At 38.9% G+C, this 21,890-nt stretch overlaps 1 protein-coding gene across 11 annotated transcripts in view; it reads right to left on the bottom strand.

Annotated features, from left to right (window-relative positions):
• agpat4 (1-acylglycerol-3-phosphate O-acyltransferase 4) overlaps positions 1-21,890 on the bottom strand; it is a 78,302-nt gene that overhangs the window by 14,155 nt on the left and 42,257 nt on the right. For 4 of the 11 annotated variants that reach the window (XM_062976537.1, XM_062976541.1, XM_062976572.1 and 1 more), the window contains 6 exons: positions 18,988-19,149; positions 15,931-16,084; positions 10,775-10,877; positions 9,898-9,973; positions 7,849-8,047; positions 594-758 (listed from right to left, as the gene is read on the bottom strand). In XM_062976537.1, coding sequence (XP_062832607.1) covers positions 607-758; positions 7,849-8,047; positions 9,898-9,973; positions 10,775-10,877; positions 15,931-16,084; positions 18,988-19,149 — 846 coding nt within the window. In that variant the 3' untranslated portion in view covers positions 594-606. Of the gene's footprint in view, positions 1-593; positions 759-5,697; positions 5,751-7,848; positions 8,048-9,897; positions 9,974-10,774; positions 10,878-15,930; positions 16,085-18,987; positions 19,150-21,890 lie in introns of all 11 variants that reach the window. The other 7 variants (XM_062976564.1, XM_062976567.1, XM_062976561.1 and 4 more) reach the window with 4 other exon arrangements.

The raw sequence follows: 21,890 nt of genomic DNA, 5'->3' as shown, positions 1-21,890 counted from the left end.
GCAAAAAAGGGAAGCTTGCCATGCTTTACCTCCTGAATACCTGTACATCTTCCGTCAAAGATAGGTATGGCAGGGAGGTTCTAATTCAGTAGAAGCTTAACTCAAGCCTATTTCTTTCAATAAGACTTAGTGAGGCACCAGCATTCTTTGGTAGAGAAGGTTAAAGACCTTGTAAACCTACAACTCCTCTGATTCCATAGCACTGAGTCATGATAATTACAGTGGGTTCAAACTGCACCAATTCTATCCTAGCGTTCCATTGGTTTCAAAGAGATTCAATGGGATGTAGACTTCATTAATGCTGCACTGGGACCAAAGTGAATTTCAGATACACAGAGCTGATCCCACAACAACTATAACTTCCCACTGATTTTTCAAAGTAGAACAACAGCAAATTGATGGAAAGAGCAAAAACCCAACATAGTGGAGCAATTTTATAATCCTTAGCTGAAAGTAATTTGATATTACACCATGGCTATTTGAATGGAAATGTTTATTTAACAGTAGGCTGCCTAATTCCCGTAAGAGAGTATTCACAGCTGAAAAAAGTATTGCTAGAAATTAAAAGCATATGTGGTCACAATCATACAAACCTTTAAGTGATTATTAGGCTGCATTAAAATTGATATAAGATCCAGTATTGCAGGATCCAGTATTGCAGGATGTTGTTTTGCAATGTTTACCGAGAAAGGGATAATACGCAGCTATATAAATTAGAAAGCCAGATGTATCAACAGTAACCACTCCCAGTTGTATAGCTGAAAAGTCAAGAAAATAATTCATGTATCAATCAAAAAAAGTGTTTGTGATAAAACAACAGTTTACTATAGTAGTCTCACAGAAACCTAAAATAAAAAAAACATGTTTCTGCCTCTTCTAATAACAGTTTTCCATCCTTGCCATTCATTCACCAATGTGTTCACATGCAAAGTGTGATGGTTCTTATAAAGGAGTTATTCTCCCTGCAGCCTGGAGTTGGGTTTCTTGCAGCTTCCTTTGAAAAACTCTTGTGTTCATTATTATAAATAGGTGATTCTGACAAACCTTGTAAAATTAAAATCTAACAATGAAGCAATGAGCAGTAACCATCCACCACCACTTTAATTTACAGTGTTAAGTGGTTTTGGCAAACCTGATTTCCAAACTATGCCTTTCCACCCACTGAAATCTTCCTGTCATGGCAACAGTGACAACTGTGAGTGACCAGCAGCCTTGCCATTCTCAGAACCACTTCTGAGTGGCCTTTCAGAAGAACAGCTTACAAACACTAAAATTAGGACTTGACCAAGGACAGGTGCCACTACTTCACCATGGATTATGTATGTGTATGTGTAAAAGACTTTAAGTTGACTGTCAACTTTCAGCCATCCCATGAATTTCATATGGTTTTCTTAGGGAAGGAACACTCAGAGGTTGCTTTGTCAGTTCCAAATTCTGAAAGATAGCTTACAGAACCTGGTATTAACTGGTGTCTACTCATCTAAGCAGTAATCAGGACTGACCCAACTTATCTTAGCTTCTAAGTTCAGATAGGCTCTAGAACTAGTGAAAAGCGTCTGTGTGACAACTACTACCGTGTTTCCCCGAAAATAAGACAGTGTCTTATATTATTTTTTGCTCCCAAAGATGTGCTAGGTCTTATTTTCAGGGGATGTCTTATTTTTCCATGAAGAAGAATTCACATTTATTGTTGAACAAAAAAATGAACATTTATTATATACTGTACAGTAGTTGTTACCACAAACCAACATAACCAAACCAAACAAACTGTGACTCCTGTCAAGAATTTCTTGTTACTACCATTATTTTCATGTACAACTGGTATGTACATTTACCAATCCTGCATGCTCTGGTGTTTGTTTGGCAGGCGCTGGGCATGCTTCCAAACAAAAACTTTGCTAGGTCTTACTTTTGGGGGAGGCCTTATTTTCAGGGGGAAAGGGTATTATTTTTAAAATAACAACAACATCCAACATCAGCATTTAACCTTTCTTTATGGATTTACTCCCTCTCCACAAAATAAAAGGTATAAATCTAACATGGTTATTCAAGATTATGGCAAATATCCTGTGCAATATCTGTGAAATGTAAGACTATGGGAGATTATTCCATATGACATTGTAATGTCTGTTCCAGTGGCTGTGTCAGGAGCTGTGGCGATGTGCTACACCGGCCTTTATGTTGGCATATTGCACTGCAGGACAGTGGGGGTGTTGTCGCGCAAAAAAATACTGGATGCCTCCTTATCAAATATGTAAAAAGTACAGCCAGAGGGAAGTCAGGGTATAATGCTCCAACAGGATTCTGTGTTATTTCTGTTGTGTATCACATTGGTATTTAAAACATATTCTGGTTTCTTAAGAGGTCAATTCAGGCATTTTCACACCATAACTTCTATTGCAAAATACTGAAAATACTGTAAGGATGGCATGTTTCTGCTGTTTCAGAACATTTATATGCCTTCAATGACATCTGTGTCATCAACATGTTATAGGGCTACTTTGCTTTATGACTATTTATGCATGTTCAATAATGTTTCAGATGCATACTTGCTTGAAAGTTTAAAATGCAATATGTTCAAAGTAGCTTCAGGTAAACTGCATGCACTGAACATGCAGTAGTTCATGCAACATGAGCAATTAAAAAATGTTTCTTCTTTCTGTAATTTATTCAACAGACAATTGTTTGTGTAGTTTTGGGAACAATCCCTTGTATAGGTTTTAAAAGCGGGGAATTACCTCTTAGAATCTTTACCCTGCTATCCACAGAGAAGTATGATTACAGACTGAAGAACATCTTTAAATCCTTTCCATTAAAACAATCAAATCTGGCCTTAGTAAGTCTTTTCATGCTCTTTTATCTATCATTATTTGCAAGGTTTTTAAAATATCAGTTCATTCTCTTGCCTGTAAAAATGCATAGGATGGAGACATTACATAGCACCTCAGATGCTCCTTTTATGAAATACTCAGAAGCATAATCTTGATCTCTCCTTTAAAAATCCAACACATCTGTTTACAGTATTGAGTTTGTGAGATTATCCTAAATATTAATGATAGTTTGGGAAATAATCAAACAAATTATTGCATAACAGTGTAAGTAGAGTTGTTTCCTCACTTCATATTGTGGTTAGGTGGAAGACATGTAAGCCTTAAGAACGTAATGTTTTTATGTTGTTGTAACAAACATGACATCAAAACAGCCCTCTAGACATAATATATCACATGGAAAGGAGCCATGTTATACTTAGGAGCTGCACCATTTGGCCAATCCGAAAAGAATATGGCACATATATTAAATGGAAGAGTCTTTCTTATTGTTTTCAATAGGTTCATGTCTCTGACCTCCCTATTTGCCTAGTGATTGAATGTAGGTTGAACAGATGATAGGAACAAACAGCCTGCAGCAAATAACCAGGATGGCTCCCCTGGCTAAGCCCACAAACCAAATCTAGAGAGAAATTGAAAATAGGCACGAGTCCTATTGGGCAAATTAGAATAACCCCACTGAATGACTGTAATTTACATAAATACTCATTCACCTGTGAAAAATTGATATTCAGCAGGCCTACGCCAGTTGACCCATTAATCTGTAAGATTCAGGACATGGTTTTCAGTTGGGTTTTGTATATTCACGCTGACTGGCCCACAGGGCCACCATCTGACGAACAGCAAGACCTTAATTCTTCTGCATCATTTCAGACTGAAAGGTGTCCCTACCACTATAGGAATTTGGGTTATATCAATGCAGTTTTCCTTTTTGAGAGCCATGTGCAAACTATACATCACAGTAGAGCCTTCAGAGGTGCCCAGATTACACAGATGTATAGAGGGCAAGCCCTTCTTCATTGTTCAAAGCCCGGGTCGGGTTAAGCCCCCGACAATTAAATAGCCCGGCTTGCTGTTTACCTAAGCAGCCGGAAAGACAGTTGCGTCTGTCAACTAGGAAATTTAGGTACGCTTTATGCAGGAGTCTAATTTAACTAATTTGTAACACCATAAAACTGCCAGCAGCACGTGGAAAGGAATGAGGAAGTACAGCACTTGGTGTCACTCATGGATGATGAAGCAACAGCTCCCCCTGAGAATACCCTCATGAAACTGGAAATGTTAAAATTGCCACTGTGTGTGTCTATACTGTATGTTGTTTGTCTGATGGCATTGAATGTTTGCCATATATGTTCATTGTAATCCGCCCTGAGTCCCCTTCGGGTGAGAAGGGCGGAATATAAATACTGTAAATAAATAAATAAATAAATAAATAAATAAATAAATAAATAAATAAATAGATTGTCCCCCAACAACCCCAAATTAATATATCTCCCATTATAGAATCATAGAATAGTAGAGTTGGAAGAGACCTCATGGGCTATCCAGTCCAACCCCCTGCCAAGAAGCAGGAAATCGCATTCAAAGCACCCCCGAGAGATGGCCATCCAGCCTCTGCTTAAAAGCCTCCAAAGAAGGAGCCTCCACCACAGTCCGGGGGAGAGAATTCCACTGCTGAACAGCTCTCACAGTGAGGAAATTCTTCCTGATGTTCAGGCGGAATCTCCTTTCCTATAGCTTGAAGCCATTGTTCCGCATCCTAGTCTCCAGGGCAGCAGAAAACAAGCTTGCTCCCTCCTCCCTATGACTTCCCTTCACGTATTTGTACATGGCTATCATGTCTCCTCTCAGCCTTCTCTTCTGCAGGCTAAACATGCCTAGTTCTTTAAGCCGCTCCTCATAGGGCTTGTTCTCCAGACCCTTGATCATTTTAGTCGCCCTCCTCTGGACGCTTTCCAGCTTGTCAACATCTCCCTTCAACTGTGGTGCCCAGAATTGGACACAGTATTCCAGGTGTGGCCTGACCAAGGCAGAATAGAGGGGTAGCATGACTTCCCCTAGATGCTATTCCCCTATTTATGCAGGCCAGAATCCCGTTGGCTTTTTTTTAGCAGCTACATCACATTGTAGGCTCATATTTAACTTGTTGTCCACAAGGACTCCAAGATCTTTTTCACATGTACTGCTGTCTAGCCAGGCGTCCCCCATTCTGTATCTTTGCATTCCATTTTTTTCTGCCAAAGTTAAGTATCTTACATTTGTCCCTGTTGAATTTCATTTTGTTAGTTTCGGCCAATCTCTCTAGTCTGTCAAGATCGTTTTGAATTCTGCTCCTGTCTTCTGGAGTGCTAGCTATCCCTCCCAGTTTGGTGTCATCTGCAAACTTGATTATTGTGCCTTCTAACCATTTGTCTAAGTCGTTAATAAAGATATCATAATCTAGCTGTCCAGGACAGTGAGATGTTATAACTAGTATTGTTTAAATAAGCTCCACAAAACCAGGGCCTCTTTAGTTTTGACAAACCCATAAAATCTATTGAAGTTAGCTGTGAACCTCACCCGCAACTGCAAAAGGGCAAAGCAGAACATTGCCTGCAAAAGCTGGCGGGCTAGCAAACTCCTGCCAACAGGAACAAACTTCTGGCTCTTTGTAATCGCAGCTCATAAAGTCTTGTACTACAGCTTCCATTTGAACAGAGTACCAATTTGCTTTGCTCTGTTGCATGCTGTGAATGCCACAAGTTAAAGATCAGGCCAGGGCAGAGAAAGGGAGGAAAGAGACGAAACTTTAAAAAATGGAAAATTACAGGCAAGAGAAAGCAAACCAATTTTCTCATAGACTGCTTTGAATTATCCTAGGACATCTTACCTGAACACATCTATAATGAAAAGGCATGGCACTCTTCAATCCTGAAATGCCTGCTTTGACAAGAGTGAAGCAGATCTCATAAGGGAACATTTTGGAATGGGATGTTGCAGAACAAAGAAACGTGTGAACTACAAACACCTACTCCAGGTTGTCTATGAAAGAACATGCTATAAAAGGCTGCTCTACTTTCCATTACCTAAGGGGGGGGGGGGATCTTTTATTGCACTCTATACTTTCAAATAAGAGAGTTTCATGATCTGGCTGTTATTGTTAGACAGCATCAGCCTGCAATTTGATAAATGCAACATTCAGTGTATAAATCCTATTCAGTAAATAAAAGTTATCAGAACAAAAAAAAATCCTATAAAACAAAAACAAAAAGCAAACTGAAACTGAATGTCCCGAGAGAAGCTGCCAGCAACAGAGACCCCAAAATCACTTCAGTCACCGTTAAGACATTTCAGCACTTTCATTTTTGCCTTCATTAAGAAAAATAGGGGGAAATGTCATAAATTAGTCTGCCAAGTTTTCTAGTTGATCAAGCTCCACCAAGTTGTGATATATTCTGGAGAAGGAAGTGTATAAATTTCATCCACACCCAAATCAGCACAATCTTAACAGGCAAAGAAAGCCTGATCCGATGAGTGGGCACAAATGCCAACAGAAACAGGCCATGGTTACCCAAGACACCTCCAAGAGCAATCCTTGACAGCGTAGCCTTAAAGTGTACGTTGAAGACCACAGCACAAGCGTGGAAGCCTGCAGTACCATCTTTGAGAGCTATTTATCTTATTAGTTATTTTCCTATGTTGTATCCCATGTTTGTTATGTTGTTATGTTAGGCGATCCCTCGTAGTTCAAGGATGATTGTCTTCCGTCTCTGTTGTATTTTTTCTTGGAAGACACCTGTGCATGATTTTTTTTAATGTGTGGAGGTCGGTGCATGGCCGGTCAACACACAGTCTTCACAGAGTGAGGTCCCAGCAGTGGTGTGATTAACACAACGAGAGTGGATTCTCAGTCTGTTGTAGCCTTCTTCTGCCTTTACAGCAGTTGTAACATGTAGCATGTTATCCTCTGCCTGCTCCGCCGTTGAGGTCTTAGGGTCTTTGGATTGTTCTTGGTCTGGATCCTCCCCTGTAGCCACTCCTGGGAGTGCATGACTCCAGTGGTTGTGCCCTCAGGTTCACTGGAACATGCAAACCCCCTCACCACGTCAAGGTGACAATCCATCGAGGGGGATGTGTCCCATAATGTCTTGAGAAATGAGGTGGATATTTTTGTAGGGAAACGCAAATTCAACAAATATCTTCGGTTTAGGAGTGGAGCAATCCAATTTCACATCCCCACATCCCCATGAAGCATGCTGATTAAAATGGCCAGAAAGAGAAGAAGATGGGGCATGCAAACAAAAAACCTACTCTCTCTCTTTCTTTTTCTGTAGAATAGGATAAAATAAGAATAGCAATCAGCCATGTATCAATGGGGAAGAACAAAATTCTTATAAAATATCAATAGAATAGGTGCTTGAGTAATGCACACGACTGTATCATAAGGAAATCAGGCAAACATTTCCTTCTACCTCCTTTTAAATACTATGATGATCAAATAAGATTGAAAGGTTAAGTAGGGACTCCAGAGTGATGTGCCCATAGTTTGGCTAACTTGATTATTTACTCTTTCCAAGGAGCAATCTTTAAATAATGAAAAGGGCTGAGGGGAGGAAAAAGATTAGTCCTGTCCCTTCTTAGACCAAGAAGCAAACACCAGTGTATTTGAAAATGTGTTAACTTCAAAATATTCCTTTCCTCTTTGTTCCCTGGACAGAAGAAAATTATGTTCTTTGGTCTACATACTTTTTCAAAAGCACTTTCCAGCCTAATTTTTGTTTTTCAAAAGGAAGAATAAAACAGAAGGGGAAGATGAAATTATGTTTGAGCAATGGTTAGTACAATACTGCAAAACTTCAGCCAACTGCATTCTAGCACTATTTATCCCACACAAATATCATGCCAGAATCCAACTGCCGATTTTGTATGTAGTGCAGAATATACATTTTCAAGAGAATTAGATAAGACCACAATAGAGAGTAGGGACTTTTTCCTTGCAATATTTTTTCTAGATGCACCCTTATGTTTGCACACAACTCACCTGCTACAAAAACAAAGACAAACGTGGCAAGTGTAAGTGAAGAGCCGCTGCTGATCATGTTGATGAGCAACTTGAACAAAGGATATAGAAGCAATAAGGCCCAAAAAAGCCAGTTCAAGAGAGTCCATGGTCGCCGGGATGGCACTATTGGAGTACCAGGGTAGACTCCTGTTTTGTAGTATTCCTGTTGAAAGGAATCCTAGTTAAGGAAGGAATGACAGGAGTGATATCAGTGAGCAGAAGGCACTTCAGTCCACAAATACTCATCTCCCCTTTGGATATGCATAACATGAATATGCTTCCTTTACTAAAATGAACAAGCAAAAAAAAAAAAAGCAACTGTCATTTTCTCATAACTTGGTCCAGAAATCCAAGAACACAGGGCACAACTGCCTGAAGTATCAGTTAATCTGTCCTTGAATTCAGATTTTAGGAAAAGGGAGATACATAAATACAGGTTGAGATCTCACGTCACAGTCTTTAATGCATAACTTTGAAATGATGGGGCTGTGTTGCCTACCCAGCACACAAACCTGCCAGAGACTTGTGCTGATCCTCCAAGTGCAAAAATACATTTGGTTGCAATTCACTGGAGAGCTTTCACTGACAACTGCCTTGTAATTTGGTGAGTGCCACCTTTCTGACGTAAAATCTCAGCCATTGTATTTTTAAACATCTACTGTCTACCTAAAAGGCATTCAGGGTGATGTTCAACAGGAAGTTCACAGAAATCCAAAGAATGAAGGAACACTGCAACACAATACAGCCATATAATAATAACTTGTGTACTTATATTCATCTTCACATTATACATTCATATGCAAATTCAGATGTCTGCCATTTACTTAAAACCTTAACAATGCACAATCCATGTATACCATACCTGCTTCAGTCCTTTACTATGTAAGATCCTACTTTATTTTCCCCTCTTTTGTTGCTAGAAATAGAAGTATACATTATTTGTTGCCCCCAAAGTCCATCCATTTCTAGTGGGCATCAAAATTCTCCTTCTGAAAGAAGTGGAAGGATTATGCCTATTTTGTGAGATTTGGGAGGTTGGGGGCCAAAGTAATCAGGACTATATTTAGGATCCAACCACATTGGCAGGGATGGCACAGGGAATAATCCATCACTGCTAGGTTTCTCCGCAAACCAAACCTGATCAGCAGAGCTCACATTCTTTTCCTAGTTTTCAAAACCATGTGATTTAATGGTATATTTACAGGCTCTGTTGCTTACGCATTAACATTCTGTGATTCTTCATAATTTGCAGCTTTCCTCTGGTGGATTTATGCTAAAGAATTATAGACATTTACACATTTTGGAACAATACACTCAAATCAACCCAAATGTGTCTCAGAATGCTATCATTTGTCAATTTCTAGGGAGGGCAGATTTGCTGTCTCATCAGAATCAATTAAAACTCTTCCTATATATGCAAGGGTTTGGAGACTGTTTTACATGGAAACTGTGTAAAATGGTCTACTGTGCTGTATACATTTATTCTACATTTTTAAATTTTTAAATGATGTCAATTCTACAGCTAACTTTGATTTCTGTACATTTTTAGTTACATGTGATTTTATTTCAATTTGTTTTTATCTGCAAGCCACCTTGAGTCCCCATCGAGACATGGCAAGTGAATGATTGAGTACAATTCATTTCTTTGTAATATGGCTGCTTGACAATTTTGATTCAATTTGAACCACAATTGCCCAAACGGGTATTCAGTTGATGTCTGTGGAAAGGTGGAGTGGAGGGAGGGAAAGGGTGGGAAATAGTGCTAAACACAATGCTTGATACACAATCCATAGCACAGCCCAATGAAAGAGTTCCAGCAGCAGATGTGTGCTTTTGTGCTGTCAGACGAAAACAGCAGAGGCCTCCCTTTTCCTTTGCTTTTCCTTCCTCCTCATTATGAATGGCTAATATTAATTCATTAAGAAACACAGTTTAACATATGCACTGGAAGAGACACTGCTGTGTGCAAAGAGACTAAATCCATATAAATACTTCATCATTGCAGGGGCTCCTAAATAATAAACCAACCTTTTCTTGATAGAGTTTGTGAAGCCAATTTGAACATTCTTGCTCATCTTCTGGGACTTCCCCTAATGGAATCCGCCTATAGATGGACAAAAGGAAGGGAAGGGTGGCATGAAGAAACAGAACAAAAAAGCCAGTGACCCCCTTTCTTTCACTGTGGAATTTAAACAGTAGCAATTCAAAAAATATGAAAGTATTCATGAACAACTAATATGTCAAAAGTAAAGTAGAATCCATGTAGTCTGTCCCAAAAGTCATGAGTGCTTTTTTCTGTTGTTGGACATACATCCAATTAGTTTATCCTCTTCGAAATCAACTCCTTGTGATTAAATACAGTGTTTCCAACAATGCTGCCACTCTTCATAGCAGTCTTCACTTGAGATGTTATACAAAGCCCTTGTTGCAGCTGCCTGGATGTTTTCATCTGTTTCCAAATGATGTCTTAGGGGTGGGCTTTGAATTTGGGGATAGAAATTGCATGAGCCAAGTTAGGGCTGTGTGATGGGTGGGGAAGTGTTTGGAACAGGCTTTTCACAAACAGGCACATTGGCCTCAGTTCTTGAAGTTGAAGAACGCTGCTTCAGACTCTTCAGCATATTTGCCTGTGACAAGACACAAAAACTACTAATGCACTTTGCTAACATTTCGACTGCTACAAAGGGACTCAACTAAAGAATGTCAAACTGTATGCCTGGGTTCACCCTCCATCTGTCTCAACCCCACTTTCCTTTCCTGGCCCTTCTGCACTGCCCAAAAATCATACTCATTTATTTTGGAACAGACGACATATTTGTTGCTTTGAATTTTAACATCAGTTGTTTTTGCTTACAAATACAATTCATAGCTCAGGAAATGAAAGCACAATGGGAAAAATACTTGCCTAACATACAAATCTGCATGGTATTTCTTTCCATTTAAAACTCCCAGCAAAGTTGGATTTTCATTGTTTCTAAAGTTCAGTGTAGAATCATACACAGCAGAAACTGCAAAGAAGAAATGCACTGTGATTGCTCCCACAGATAAGTTTTTATCATTATCGGGGTATCAAAATGAACACTGTTTAAAATGTACTGGATCCCAAACTGACAACTGCAGCCTTCTGCAGCAAAAGACTGTACAGGCAGTCCCTAAGTTATGAAAAAATAGGTTTTCTAGGTTTGTTCTTAAGTTGAATTTGTATGTAAGTCACAACAGGTACATTTTTAGTATAATTCCAACCTCTCTCTCTCTTTCACTCTCTCTCCCTTTCTCTCTCTCCCTCTCTCTAGCTTTGGATAGCACAGGAAAGTGTTAACACACCTGTGGGGTTTGTTTTGTTGCGTGTCCTTATTCAGAAGATTTCATCGCACTTTCTATCCCTGTGATAATTGGACTTTGAAAAAATTGGCTTGTAAGCAGTTTACAATTTAATGTTTTGTGACAAGGAATAACATATGGGGGTATGATGTTATACCATCTCTCTCCAAGAGTTTAGTTCAGTCAAAAGGAGGAATCCAAATCCATTAAATACCAAAGAAATACCACTGAGAGCAGTTCTTGCTGTTGACACCAGCGAGATACACAGTGAAGTTTGCTTGATTATGTGACTAAAGCCAACAAACGTCCAGAGCTCCTTGATGTTGGCATGTCTACTCTGTTTTGTTTTTGGAGGTTTTTTAGGGAAACAATGGGAAAAGTTTGCAAACATGGAGAAAAATGATTTTGAAAATTTATTACCTAAGGAATACAAAATGTGTTGTGTATAAATTGATTTGGCATAAAATCTTACGTGGTTCAGTGGGTCCTGTTGGGGTTTGAGCCCAGGACCTATTATAGATAGCAACATTCCAGGGATGCTCAAGTCCCATTATATATAATGGTGTACTGAAATGATATCCCTTACATAAAATGGCAAAATCAAGGTTTGCTTTTTAGGTATGTATGGTATGTATGTGTGTGTGTGTCTTTCTCTCTCCACCCCCCCCCCCTTTCAAGCTGTGGATGGTAGGTTCCAAGGATGCAGAATCATTGGATATGGAAGGCCGACTGAATATTTAAAAGTATCATTTATGCAGACAGTAATAAATTGCATTTATATTTTAAATATGTACTAGCTTTGCCCGGCCACGTGTTGCTATGGCTTTTCGGAATCATTTGTTGGTCAGGTGGAATAGTAGTGAATCACAGAATCATAGAATCATAGAATAGTAGAGTTGGAAGAGACCACATGGGCCATCTAGTCCAACCCCCTGCTAAGAAGCAGGAAATCGCATTCAAAGCACCCCCGACAGATGGCCATCCAGCCTCTGCTTAAAAGCCTCCAAGGAAGGAGCGTCCACCACAGCCCCGGGGAGAGAGTTCCACTGTCGAACAGCTCTCACAGTGAGGAAGTTCTTCCTGATGTTCAAGTGGAATCTCCTTTCCTGTAGTTTGAAGCCATTGTTCCGTGTCCTAGTCTGCAGGGCAGCAGAAAACAAGCTTGCTCCCTCCTCCCTATGACTTCCCCTCACATATTTGTAGATGGCTATCATGTCTCCTCTCAGCCTTCTCTTCTGCAGGCTAGCCTTGCAACCTCAAAGCCTGGCCATTTTCTTCTTATGGGAATCCTTGTTTGGTGAGCTGGAATACAATGAGTAGTCTATGTGCGGCAGGTATGAATGGTGTTATTAATCATCTTGATTAGTATGTAATGGCCTTGCAGCTTGAAAGCCCGGGTGTTTTTTCCCTGGGGTAATCCTTTGTTTGGAGGTGTTAGCTGGCCCTGATTGTTAATTTAGATAAATATAATTTGTAAGTCTGAACAGGGACATTTTGAAAGTGCAATTCCAGCCATAGACATACACCCACCCACATATATACATATACATATATATTATATAATTACCTGGCTTATCTGTCCAAGGGGTCGGTCTGTCTCTCTCTCTCACACACAAAAACACAAATGTAATATATATATTATACAGACATGCATTATCTAAAGAAATATAATGTGTTTGTAAGTTTGAACAGGGACATTTTAAAAGTGTAAATCCAGCCATACACACGCACAGACATACATACAGACAGCTGGAGTTACAATGTAAAAATGTCTCTGGATGTTGAGTCCTGGAAATGTGTAGTTCAGGCGTTTAATTTTGTTGCTTGCTTCTAGGCCCAAATTCCATTATCTTTTTATATAGATATATTTTCTATTATAAATAAGGTTACAAGGTCCTGAATTGTGATGAACACCATAACTGAATGGAAGAAATTGTTTGTTTTGCCACTTTATAAGGACCAGGCATAAAACAACAAAAACAGAAGAAATAAGCAGTATGAGTAAAACATGGGAAATTGTTTCATCTCTTCTAGTAATTCAAGTAGATAAGAAGCATATATTTCATTTTAAAATGACAAAGGAAATCAAGACAAAGAATTGCAATGACCTCATTCTATATGTGGTCATATATATTTTCCTGTTTGAATTGATAGATGGAAGTTATTCCATCCCTTCAAGACATGGATGATCCCAAAAAGATATCTCTAAAGGAGTGAAGTATCCTCCTGACATGGTGTGTGGAGAAAAGATAGGAAACTTTCTTCTACAAACTTCCTTGAGGTGTCAAATCCTACATACCAACCAGCTTATCCAAAACAGTGCTTTCCATCTGTGCTCAACTATAATCCCCACTAACTTTAGGCAGCTCTTCTGCAGACTGTAAAGTACAGGAAAGCTCACATGGGAAGATAAGTCCCTTAAACAGCCTGGGCCTGAATTGTATACCACACGTCATTATTCCCATTCAGAACATCAGTAAGATCCCAGTTTTTGATAGCTTATGGTTTATTTGCTTGTTTTTATAAAATGACAAGTTTGCATAGAGCTACCTGGGAGAGAATGACAGAAGTTGGATTGAAATACAACTTATTTAAAGCCTAAAATGTTGCAAAATATAAAAATGAAAAAGGGGCCTTCAAAGGGTATGCTTGCTTTCACTTTCTGGAAGTGATGGGTAATCCAATAACTGCTACCATGGTAGCAGTAGCTGTAAAGCTGTAATGGAAAGTGAAGTGACAATCTGAATTAGGGATCAGAGGAAGGAAGGTTGAGAGAGCTTCATGTACCAGTTAAAACAATCCTTGAAAAGGAAAGCAAGTAAACAAAAACTATGGGCAGATAAAGCAAGTATGAAACTAAAATAATGAGTGCTCACATCTCACGGATTTATGCATCATGACTACAAATATCACCCAGAAATATTTCTCATAATAATAAAAGGACTGTCTATCATAAATAATAATTTTTATTGAATGCATACAGTATCCCATGAATTGTAAGAGAGGTTTACTGAAGCTGAAGAAATGATTGTTGTTGTTACTATTTTATACAGCACCCACATTTATGACACTTTACAAAAAAGTATGAAAGGGACAAAATAACAAGAAATTTACATCCTAAACAGACAATGGCAAAATTCCAGGAAAGGTAAATAAGGGTAACAGGAGTTTCGGGGTACGTTGTCATCTGTATGCAGATGATGTTCAACTCTATCACTCCTTTCCACCTGTTACTAAGGAGACTGTACAGATCCTGAACCATTGCTTGGCAGCTGTGTCGGACTGGATGGGGGCGAACAAACTGAAATTGAATCCAGACAAGACAGAGGTCCTCCTGGTCAGTTGTAAGGCCGAACAGGGTATAGGGTTATAGCCTGTGCTGGATGGGGTTACACTCCTCCTGAAGACACAGATTCATTGCAGGTCTCGGCATGGCTAGGGGAGCTTTTGCACAACTATGACTTGTGCACCCATTGCACCCGTACCTTGGGAAGTCTGACGTGACCACGGTGGTCCATGCTCTGGTTACATCCCAAATAGATTACGGCAAAATGCTCTACGTGGGTTTGCCTTTGAAGACTGTTCAGAAACTGCAATTAGTCTAATGGGCAGCAGCCAGACTGCTCACTGGAGCAGCGTACAGAGAGCATACCATCCCCTTGTTATGTCAGCTCCACTGGCTGCCAGTCTGCTACTGAGCACAATTCAAAGTGCTGGCTTTAGCCTATAAAGCCCTAAACAGTTCCAGCCCAGCTTATCTGTCCGAATGTATCTTCCTCTATGACCTACCTCAAAAGTCAAGATCGTTGGGGGAGGCCCTGCTCTCTGTCCCACCACCCTCGTAAGCACGATTAGTGAGAATGAGAAACAGGGTCTTCTCAGTGGTGGCCCCTCATCTGTGGAACTCCCTCCCCAATGAAATCAGAACAGACCCTTCCATACTTTCTTTCAGAAAAAAAAAACCTAAGACATGGTTATGAGACCAAGCGTTTGAGCAGCAAGCATAGCAGTAACTCTTAAAGTAACTCTTAAAGTGACTGACTAATGGATTGATCCATGACTTTGATTATGAATTTGCTTGAGTTTAATTGTTGTTTAATAAGTTATGTTTTAATGCTTGGTTTTAAGTGTAACTGTTATTCTGAAAATTGTATGTGGGCATCAAATTCATGCTGGTTGTGAGGCTGCCCTGAGTCCCCCTTCGAGAGTGAGAAGGGTGGGGTACAAGTATGGGACATAAAAATAATAAAATAAATAAACAAGAAAAATAAGATCAAATCTGCTGTAAGTGACTATGAGTTCCAAAAAGATAAACCATACAACTTCTTCGTGATAAGAGATAGGAGAGTTTTGAATAATCACATCTCTGTTTAAGAAATCACTTGAAAGTTTTTAGAATAAACCAAGATATTAAACCATCTTGAAATCAAGGTATTATTTTCTGGCTTACACTGTTAGTCAAAGTTTTCTGGTTTGACTGAAATGGAAAACTACAAAGGATTCTTCCTAGATCATTTGATACTGCTCCACAGGAAGGACAGAAGTGTGTATGTGTGCATAAAAAAAGCAAAAGTAGAGATATCGTCAAAGATGTATAGAAAAAATGCCTAATTTGAGGGCTGGTGTAAAGCAACATCGAATCCTTCTTCAGTTCTAGATACCTATTTCATTCTGGGATACAGCATCCAGTGCAAAGAGATTTTAAATGTCTTATAATTTCCTCTGTGTGCCATTCCTTACCTACATTTCTCAAACACTGGACGGTGACAGCAAATCCCTTTGTCCGTGGCAGGAGATGGTATTTGAGCCTGGGGAGGCCTTTGGCTTCTGCCACCTGCATGCTGATTTCGTGTTTTTGCTCTGTGAATCTTGTGCCTTCGCAGTGAATTAAAAACTGAAAGAGGGAAAGAAAGGAATAAGCAGCTTGATAAGAAAAATAAATGGGAACAATAACAGCAACAACCACTAAAAATGTAAAACCAATTATTTTACTGTGTCCTGGTGGATGGTTGGCCCAGAAGAAAACAAATGATCACTGCTGATTCGCATTCGGGCAGCACTGGAGATAAATCATGAAACTGCACCTCTATACTAAGACATAATAAGCACTAAGCTTCAGAAGCTGTATTGGCTAAAAATGGGGAGCACCAGGGTGCAAATAACATTACAGAGTCCTGTTTCAAATGCATGACAAAATCGCTATACAATTCTGCTGTAAATGAATGCTCACCAGGGCTGTAGCCAGGGGGCAGAATTAGGGGTTCAACCCCCCCTGAAAAAATTCAGTTTTTTTAAAAACCTGGTTTACTAATGAATTTTAACTGATTAACAAAATCCCCATGAGTGTCCACTGAAGTTTATCTGTCTTGAGTGTACACTGATCAATGGAGCCTGATGTCTAAATTATTTTGCATTATGGAACTACTCTTCATTATTTGCTAAAGTTTCAACTCCCTCCCCCCCGAATATTTTTTCTGGCTATGGCCCTGATGACCACTATGCAATAAGAAAAAATAAAGTTATGTATCTGTGCTATATTAACACCAAATGAAGCTTTCAGATAGGTTGTCCATCATTCTTGTCTGGTCCAAGAGAACACTACTTGTGGCAGAATAGTTGTGTTATTTTTAGAGCCAAAATAGTCCCACTACTCCCTCTCTATTACTATCTCTATCATCTTTTCAACATGAACTTAATGCTGTCTTCAGACTTTAGAATGATTTTACTGGATATTTAAAAAAAATACAGCAAGCTGTTCTCCTCCTTCCAAATCCTCTAAAGCAGTGGTTCTTAACCTGGGGTCCCCACATGATTTTGGTCGTCAACTCCCATAAATCCTAACAGCTGGTAAACTGACTGGGATTTCTGGGAATTATAGGCCAAAAACATCTGGGGACCCCAGGTTGGGAACAACTGCTCTAAAGTAAGGCCACAGGAATCTCGTTTGTTTTGGGATCACCATGTGCAGGGATGGGAAGTTTAATCTTTTCCTAACTGCTTTTCTTCTTGTCCTCTGCAGTCATCTGCTGGTGAATATTCTTTCCAAAAAAAATCAAAGGACATCATTCAGAGGAAAGGCAAGATAATTAATGGGATTCAACTAGGCCAAAAGAGAGAATTTAACCCTCTTTCCCACTACTGAATTCACTGGGGAAATCTTGTCTGAAATTATATTGGCTTTAGTGGGAAACTCCACTGGTACCTTTCATTTAAGCTTATATGGCCCTGCCAGGCCAACTTCCCTGCAGAAACCATTAAGAAGCAACCTACCCGACTGAGGGCCATATGAGACACAGGCTGTCAGCCAGTAAGTGCCACTCTGAGCGAGAAATGAGAAGACAATTCTCCTCTCCTGCCTGCAAAGAGGCAGCTTGTTAGACCGATTCGGTGTGGTAGGAAGTGAACTGGAGAAAACAAAGTGCAACCTATTGGTCTTCAGTTTGCCATTCCTGCTCTAGACCATACCAGAGAATTCTGTAAAATGCAGACTATTTGGTTGTACAGACCAGGACTTCTTAAACTTTTCTACTCAGGACCTCTTTTGCATGACCCTGGATACATTGGTAAATAAAATACGTATTTTAAAAATCAAGCCTTTACCAATAACAAATCAACACTTGCAAGGCTTGCTAAACAGTGTGAGTTTACTTTTTTATGAAGTACAGATGATGCAGTGCAGATGAGTCTGCTGTAAACACTACACAAGAGATTTGTATAAATGTTTAAAACAGCCATTAGGTGACATACAAAAAAAAATTCTGAACTTCAACAATGAGCTAAGGAGAACTCATTTGTGGTCAGGATTCACTAAGAAACTGTAATGTAGACTATAATAAGGGGACATCTAACTGGCAAATAGTTTAAGGTACAATCCTGGATATTATCTAGGAGCAAAACTGACTTATTTCAGTGAGATTTACTTTTGAGTTGACATGCTTCCAGTTGCAGTCTAAGTCTTGCACAGACCACATGGAGTTTCAAAAAGATGACATGCATAGCAAAATAAAGATATAAAGTATTATACAACTAATGCTGTTTGTTAACTTGTAAGCAAATCTTTGGATTTTTTCCTAGTGTCTATGACTGCTGAATATTCTGAAGCAATTTATTTTCCCTTAATTATGGCATGATAAATTATTTTCACTCTCAAGTATGCCCTTTGCACTGCATTTTTAGCAGAAAAATGAAGGAGGAATCACCAGCTTCACTTAATGTATGTTGACATATATAGAACATAATGTGCCCCACATTCAGACAGTTCTACATTTTTAATGTCTCCTAGCAAGGCTCTTGCACTTTTATCAAATATATTTATGCCAATATTTTATGGTTTCTGTGTAGATAACATCCATTTTTTCTTGTCCATATTATTATTATTATTATTATTATTATTATTATTATTATTATTATTATTATTATTATTATTTCTTACCTACCTCTCCTTGTGGCTTGAGGTCATGAAAAGGTTTCTTACTCCATCAAGAAATGGTCAATAAGATTTGGAAAAATTGCCACAAGATTTTTGACTTCAGCACAAGAGTAAAACTAACAGCGTTTTTTGTCGTTTTTGCTAAGAGTGTTTTTGTGTGGAAGACTTCCATGGTATATTGCAATGTTTTCGCAGAAAGTTATGTAAAAAATCATTTTAAAATGTTCAAAACCACAAGTGATCTTGCTCAATGCCTACCGTTTAAAATGTTTCCCTCATTCATTGTGAAACTTAAAAAAGTGAAGATTTGCAACCTGTTCCTCCTGAAAATGAAACAGTGATTATTAACTAATTCTGCCAATGTTTACCCAGAAGTTTTCAGGATAGTCTCGGAGATTAAGCAGGCCTTCCATCACAGTCTTCCGATCCTCCTCCCATTTGCGCTTGCAGAAAACCATTTCAAGGAAATACCACATCCACCCAATGATCGGCATATATGAAAGTTCCTTCTTTGCAAGGACTTTAGAACTCTGCAAAACAGGTGGGAAAAAACCGGTTATGTTTCCACAGAAAAGCAAACTTCTAGGGGTATGGTAAAGGAAAGACAGAAATGATATTTATTTATTTATATACCGCTCTTGTCCCCCAGGGGGACCCAGAGTAGTTCCCCCTACACCTTTGGCAAATATATGAAGAGGATGTCATTACCTTCTCCAAAAACAATTCTAGAATAGGAAGTGAATGACAACTGTAAAGTTCATTAAATTAAGACAAGGTGCTCAACTGTGTAGAGGTCATGGGATCATTTTCCTCCTAGGCCTCCCCTGCCTTCAGTTCTGCCACCTCCAAAGCAAACCAAAATGTTTTCCTTTAGGATAGTACAGTGTTCTGGAGGTGAAGTGGAAGTAGAGTTTGTTCATTTTCATAAACGGGGGAACAATTTCTTAATGGTTTTAGGGAAAAAAATACCTGACAACGGGATTTCTTTTTAAATGGGGCTGGACCTGGAGTGGTATTTAGGGGCCTCGAAAGAGCAGAATGAAGGTCATGGACGACCTTTTGCTCACCACTCTTTAAGGTCTAGTTTCAGGGATTGCCATATGCCACACAGAAATGCCAGCCACAATCCAACTCTATTTATCTTACAAAGTATACAATATCAACAGTCAGTTTCAAAAGAGAAAATTAACCTTTTCTCTGCCAGAAAAATATGGTCCTGGAATCTGAATGGATCAAGGTTCACAACAAAACAGGACACTTACTAATTTTACCCACTACTGTTCTACACTACATTCAGTCCCGATGTAGAGGGACGTTGGATTTTATCAATTCGTTGTGACAGATTGGGCTGCTTTTTAGAATGTTTTGCCACATTTACAGACTGTAATGAATATGCATGAGATAGTAGTCTATTATAAACACGCACCCATGCTAGCTTCAGTCATGGAGCCAACCTGATTATAAATAAAGATAAAAGTTGTACATGTAAAGGAAAATTGAAGTAATTGACTGGTCTAATGTCAGCAGAAATGCCTGAGTACTTGTACTCTAGAAGACATTACTAGATTTGTGGGTGAAGAGGAACCATTAGCTGAGACTGGTAGGAGGGAAGTAACTCCTACTATATTGTAGTTGAGGTTACAGACAAGACTCATATTTTCACTGGATGAGACAACTGGAAGTGGAGTGAGATCCTTTGGCTGATTAGCCAAGCAAAGGCTGGAGAGAGTATAAAACCGAAGTCTTTTAAACGCAAAGCACTAGATTTTGCTCTCTGCAAACTGGTTCAACTTCTGCTGTCTGGTAGCTGCTGATAACTCAAACACCTATATGTGGGAAGATATTGCCTTTTTGATGGAGCTTGTTATCTAAACTAAACAGAGAGCCATACAGAAATAAGGTTATACAGGCATACTAGGAGAGTGTTAACACAACACATTACTAGATAATTTTAATAGTAATATAACTTTGTTGTAAGAATATAGATTTATTCAAGGCCTATGCAAGCTGCACCACTGAGAATAACATATTTATTTGTGCTACCTAGGTTAGAATAAATATTAAAATAAAGCTACAGTTTGTTCTATTAATTTCTTGATAGGCCTGGGCTAATGGATACTTAAGAGGAATGCAGATGTTGTATGTTTTCCGGGTTGTATGGCAACATACAACAACCCTGTGATCCCGGCTATGAAAGCTTTCGACCACAAAATGCAGATGTTGATCTGACTATTGGATTGGACTGGGCTTTGCTTCCTTAGGTACCTCTTGCTACCAACATGAAAATTTCTGGAAAATCAAACAGATTCAAAGGCACATAACCTTCTATCTTCTATAAGATATAAGCATGAAAAAACATGCATGTTTAATTACACTTCTGCTAAAGGGAGTTTGTAGTCACATTACTTGATATATTATATTAAATTTCTATGGAGCTAAGCAATCGTTCAGTATTTGTAGAGGCATCATAACAATTTTAAATTTCATCTTTTGTTCAATATTAAGGTACACTGCCTGAATTGTAATGCTAGCATTCTGTTTCAAAATGCTCTTTCTTCTAGTCAGTCAGCCTTCAGTTTGTTATGTAAGATGCATTATTGAACTGTCTAATAGAAACTGGAACTACAAATAGTGTGAAATGTTGTTTCAATGCCAAGTGGGAAAAACAATTCCTTCTTATTCCAAGTGAATGTAGCCATTTCATTACACTTTTCACTTGATCAGCCTTTTAAACATTGTGTCCCACAAAAGAGTGTTGTAGTGGGAACACCAGTGTAGGCAGCGTAGCATACTGGTTTGAGCATTGGGTTATGACTTTAGAAGTGAGGGTTTGAATCCCCAACTCAGTCATGTAGCAAGTCTCAAAGGAAGGCAAAGATAATTCTCATCTGAACAATACATTGCCAAGAAAACCTAGAGATAGTACCAATTTAGGGACTCCATAAGTAGAAAATGACTTGAAGGCACAAACAACAACAAGGAACTTAAGCATGGGCAACAAATGGCTTCATACCATGTTTTAGATCACATAAAAGGGGTTTGGAGATCCTTTTCTAATACAGTAGAGTCTCACTTAACATAAACGGGCTGGCAGAACATTGGATAAGCGAATATGTTGGATAATAAGGAGAGATTAAGGAGAAGCCTATTAAACATCAAATTAGGTTATTATTTTACAAATTAAGCACCAAAAATCATGCTATGCAACAAATTTGACAGAAAAAGTAGTTCAATATGCAGCAATGCTACATAGTAATTACTGTATTTATGA

The sequence above is a fragment of the Anolis carolinensis genome, chromosome 1 (assembly GCF_035594765.1).
Source record: "Anolis carolinensis isolate JA03-04 chromosome 1, rAnoCar3.1.pri, whole genome shotgun sequence".
NCBI lineage: Eukaryota > Metazoa > Chordata > Lepidosauria > Squamata > Dactyloidae > Anolis > Anolis carolinensis.
Note: the sequence above shows the minus strand (reverse complement) of the source record. Positions and strands in the feature narration are given on the sequence as shown.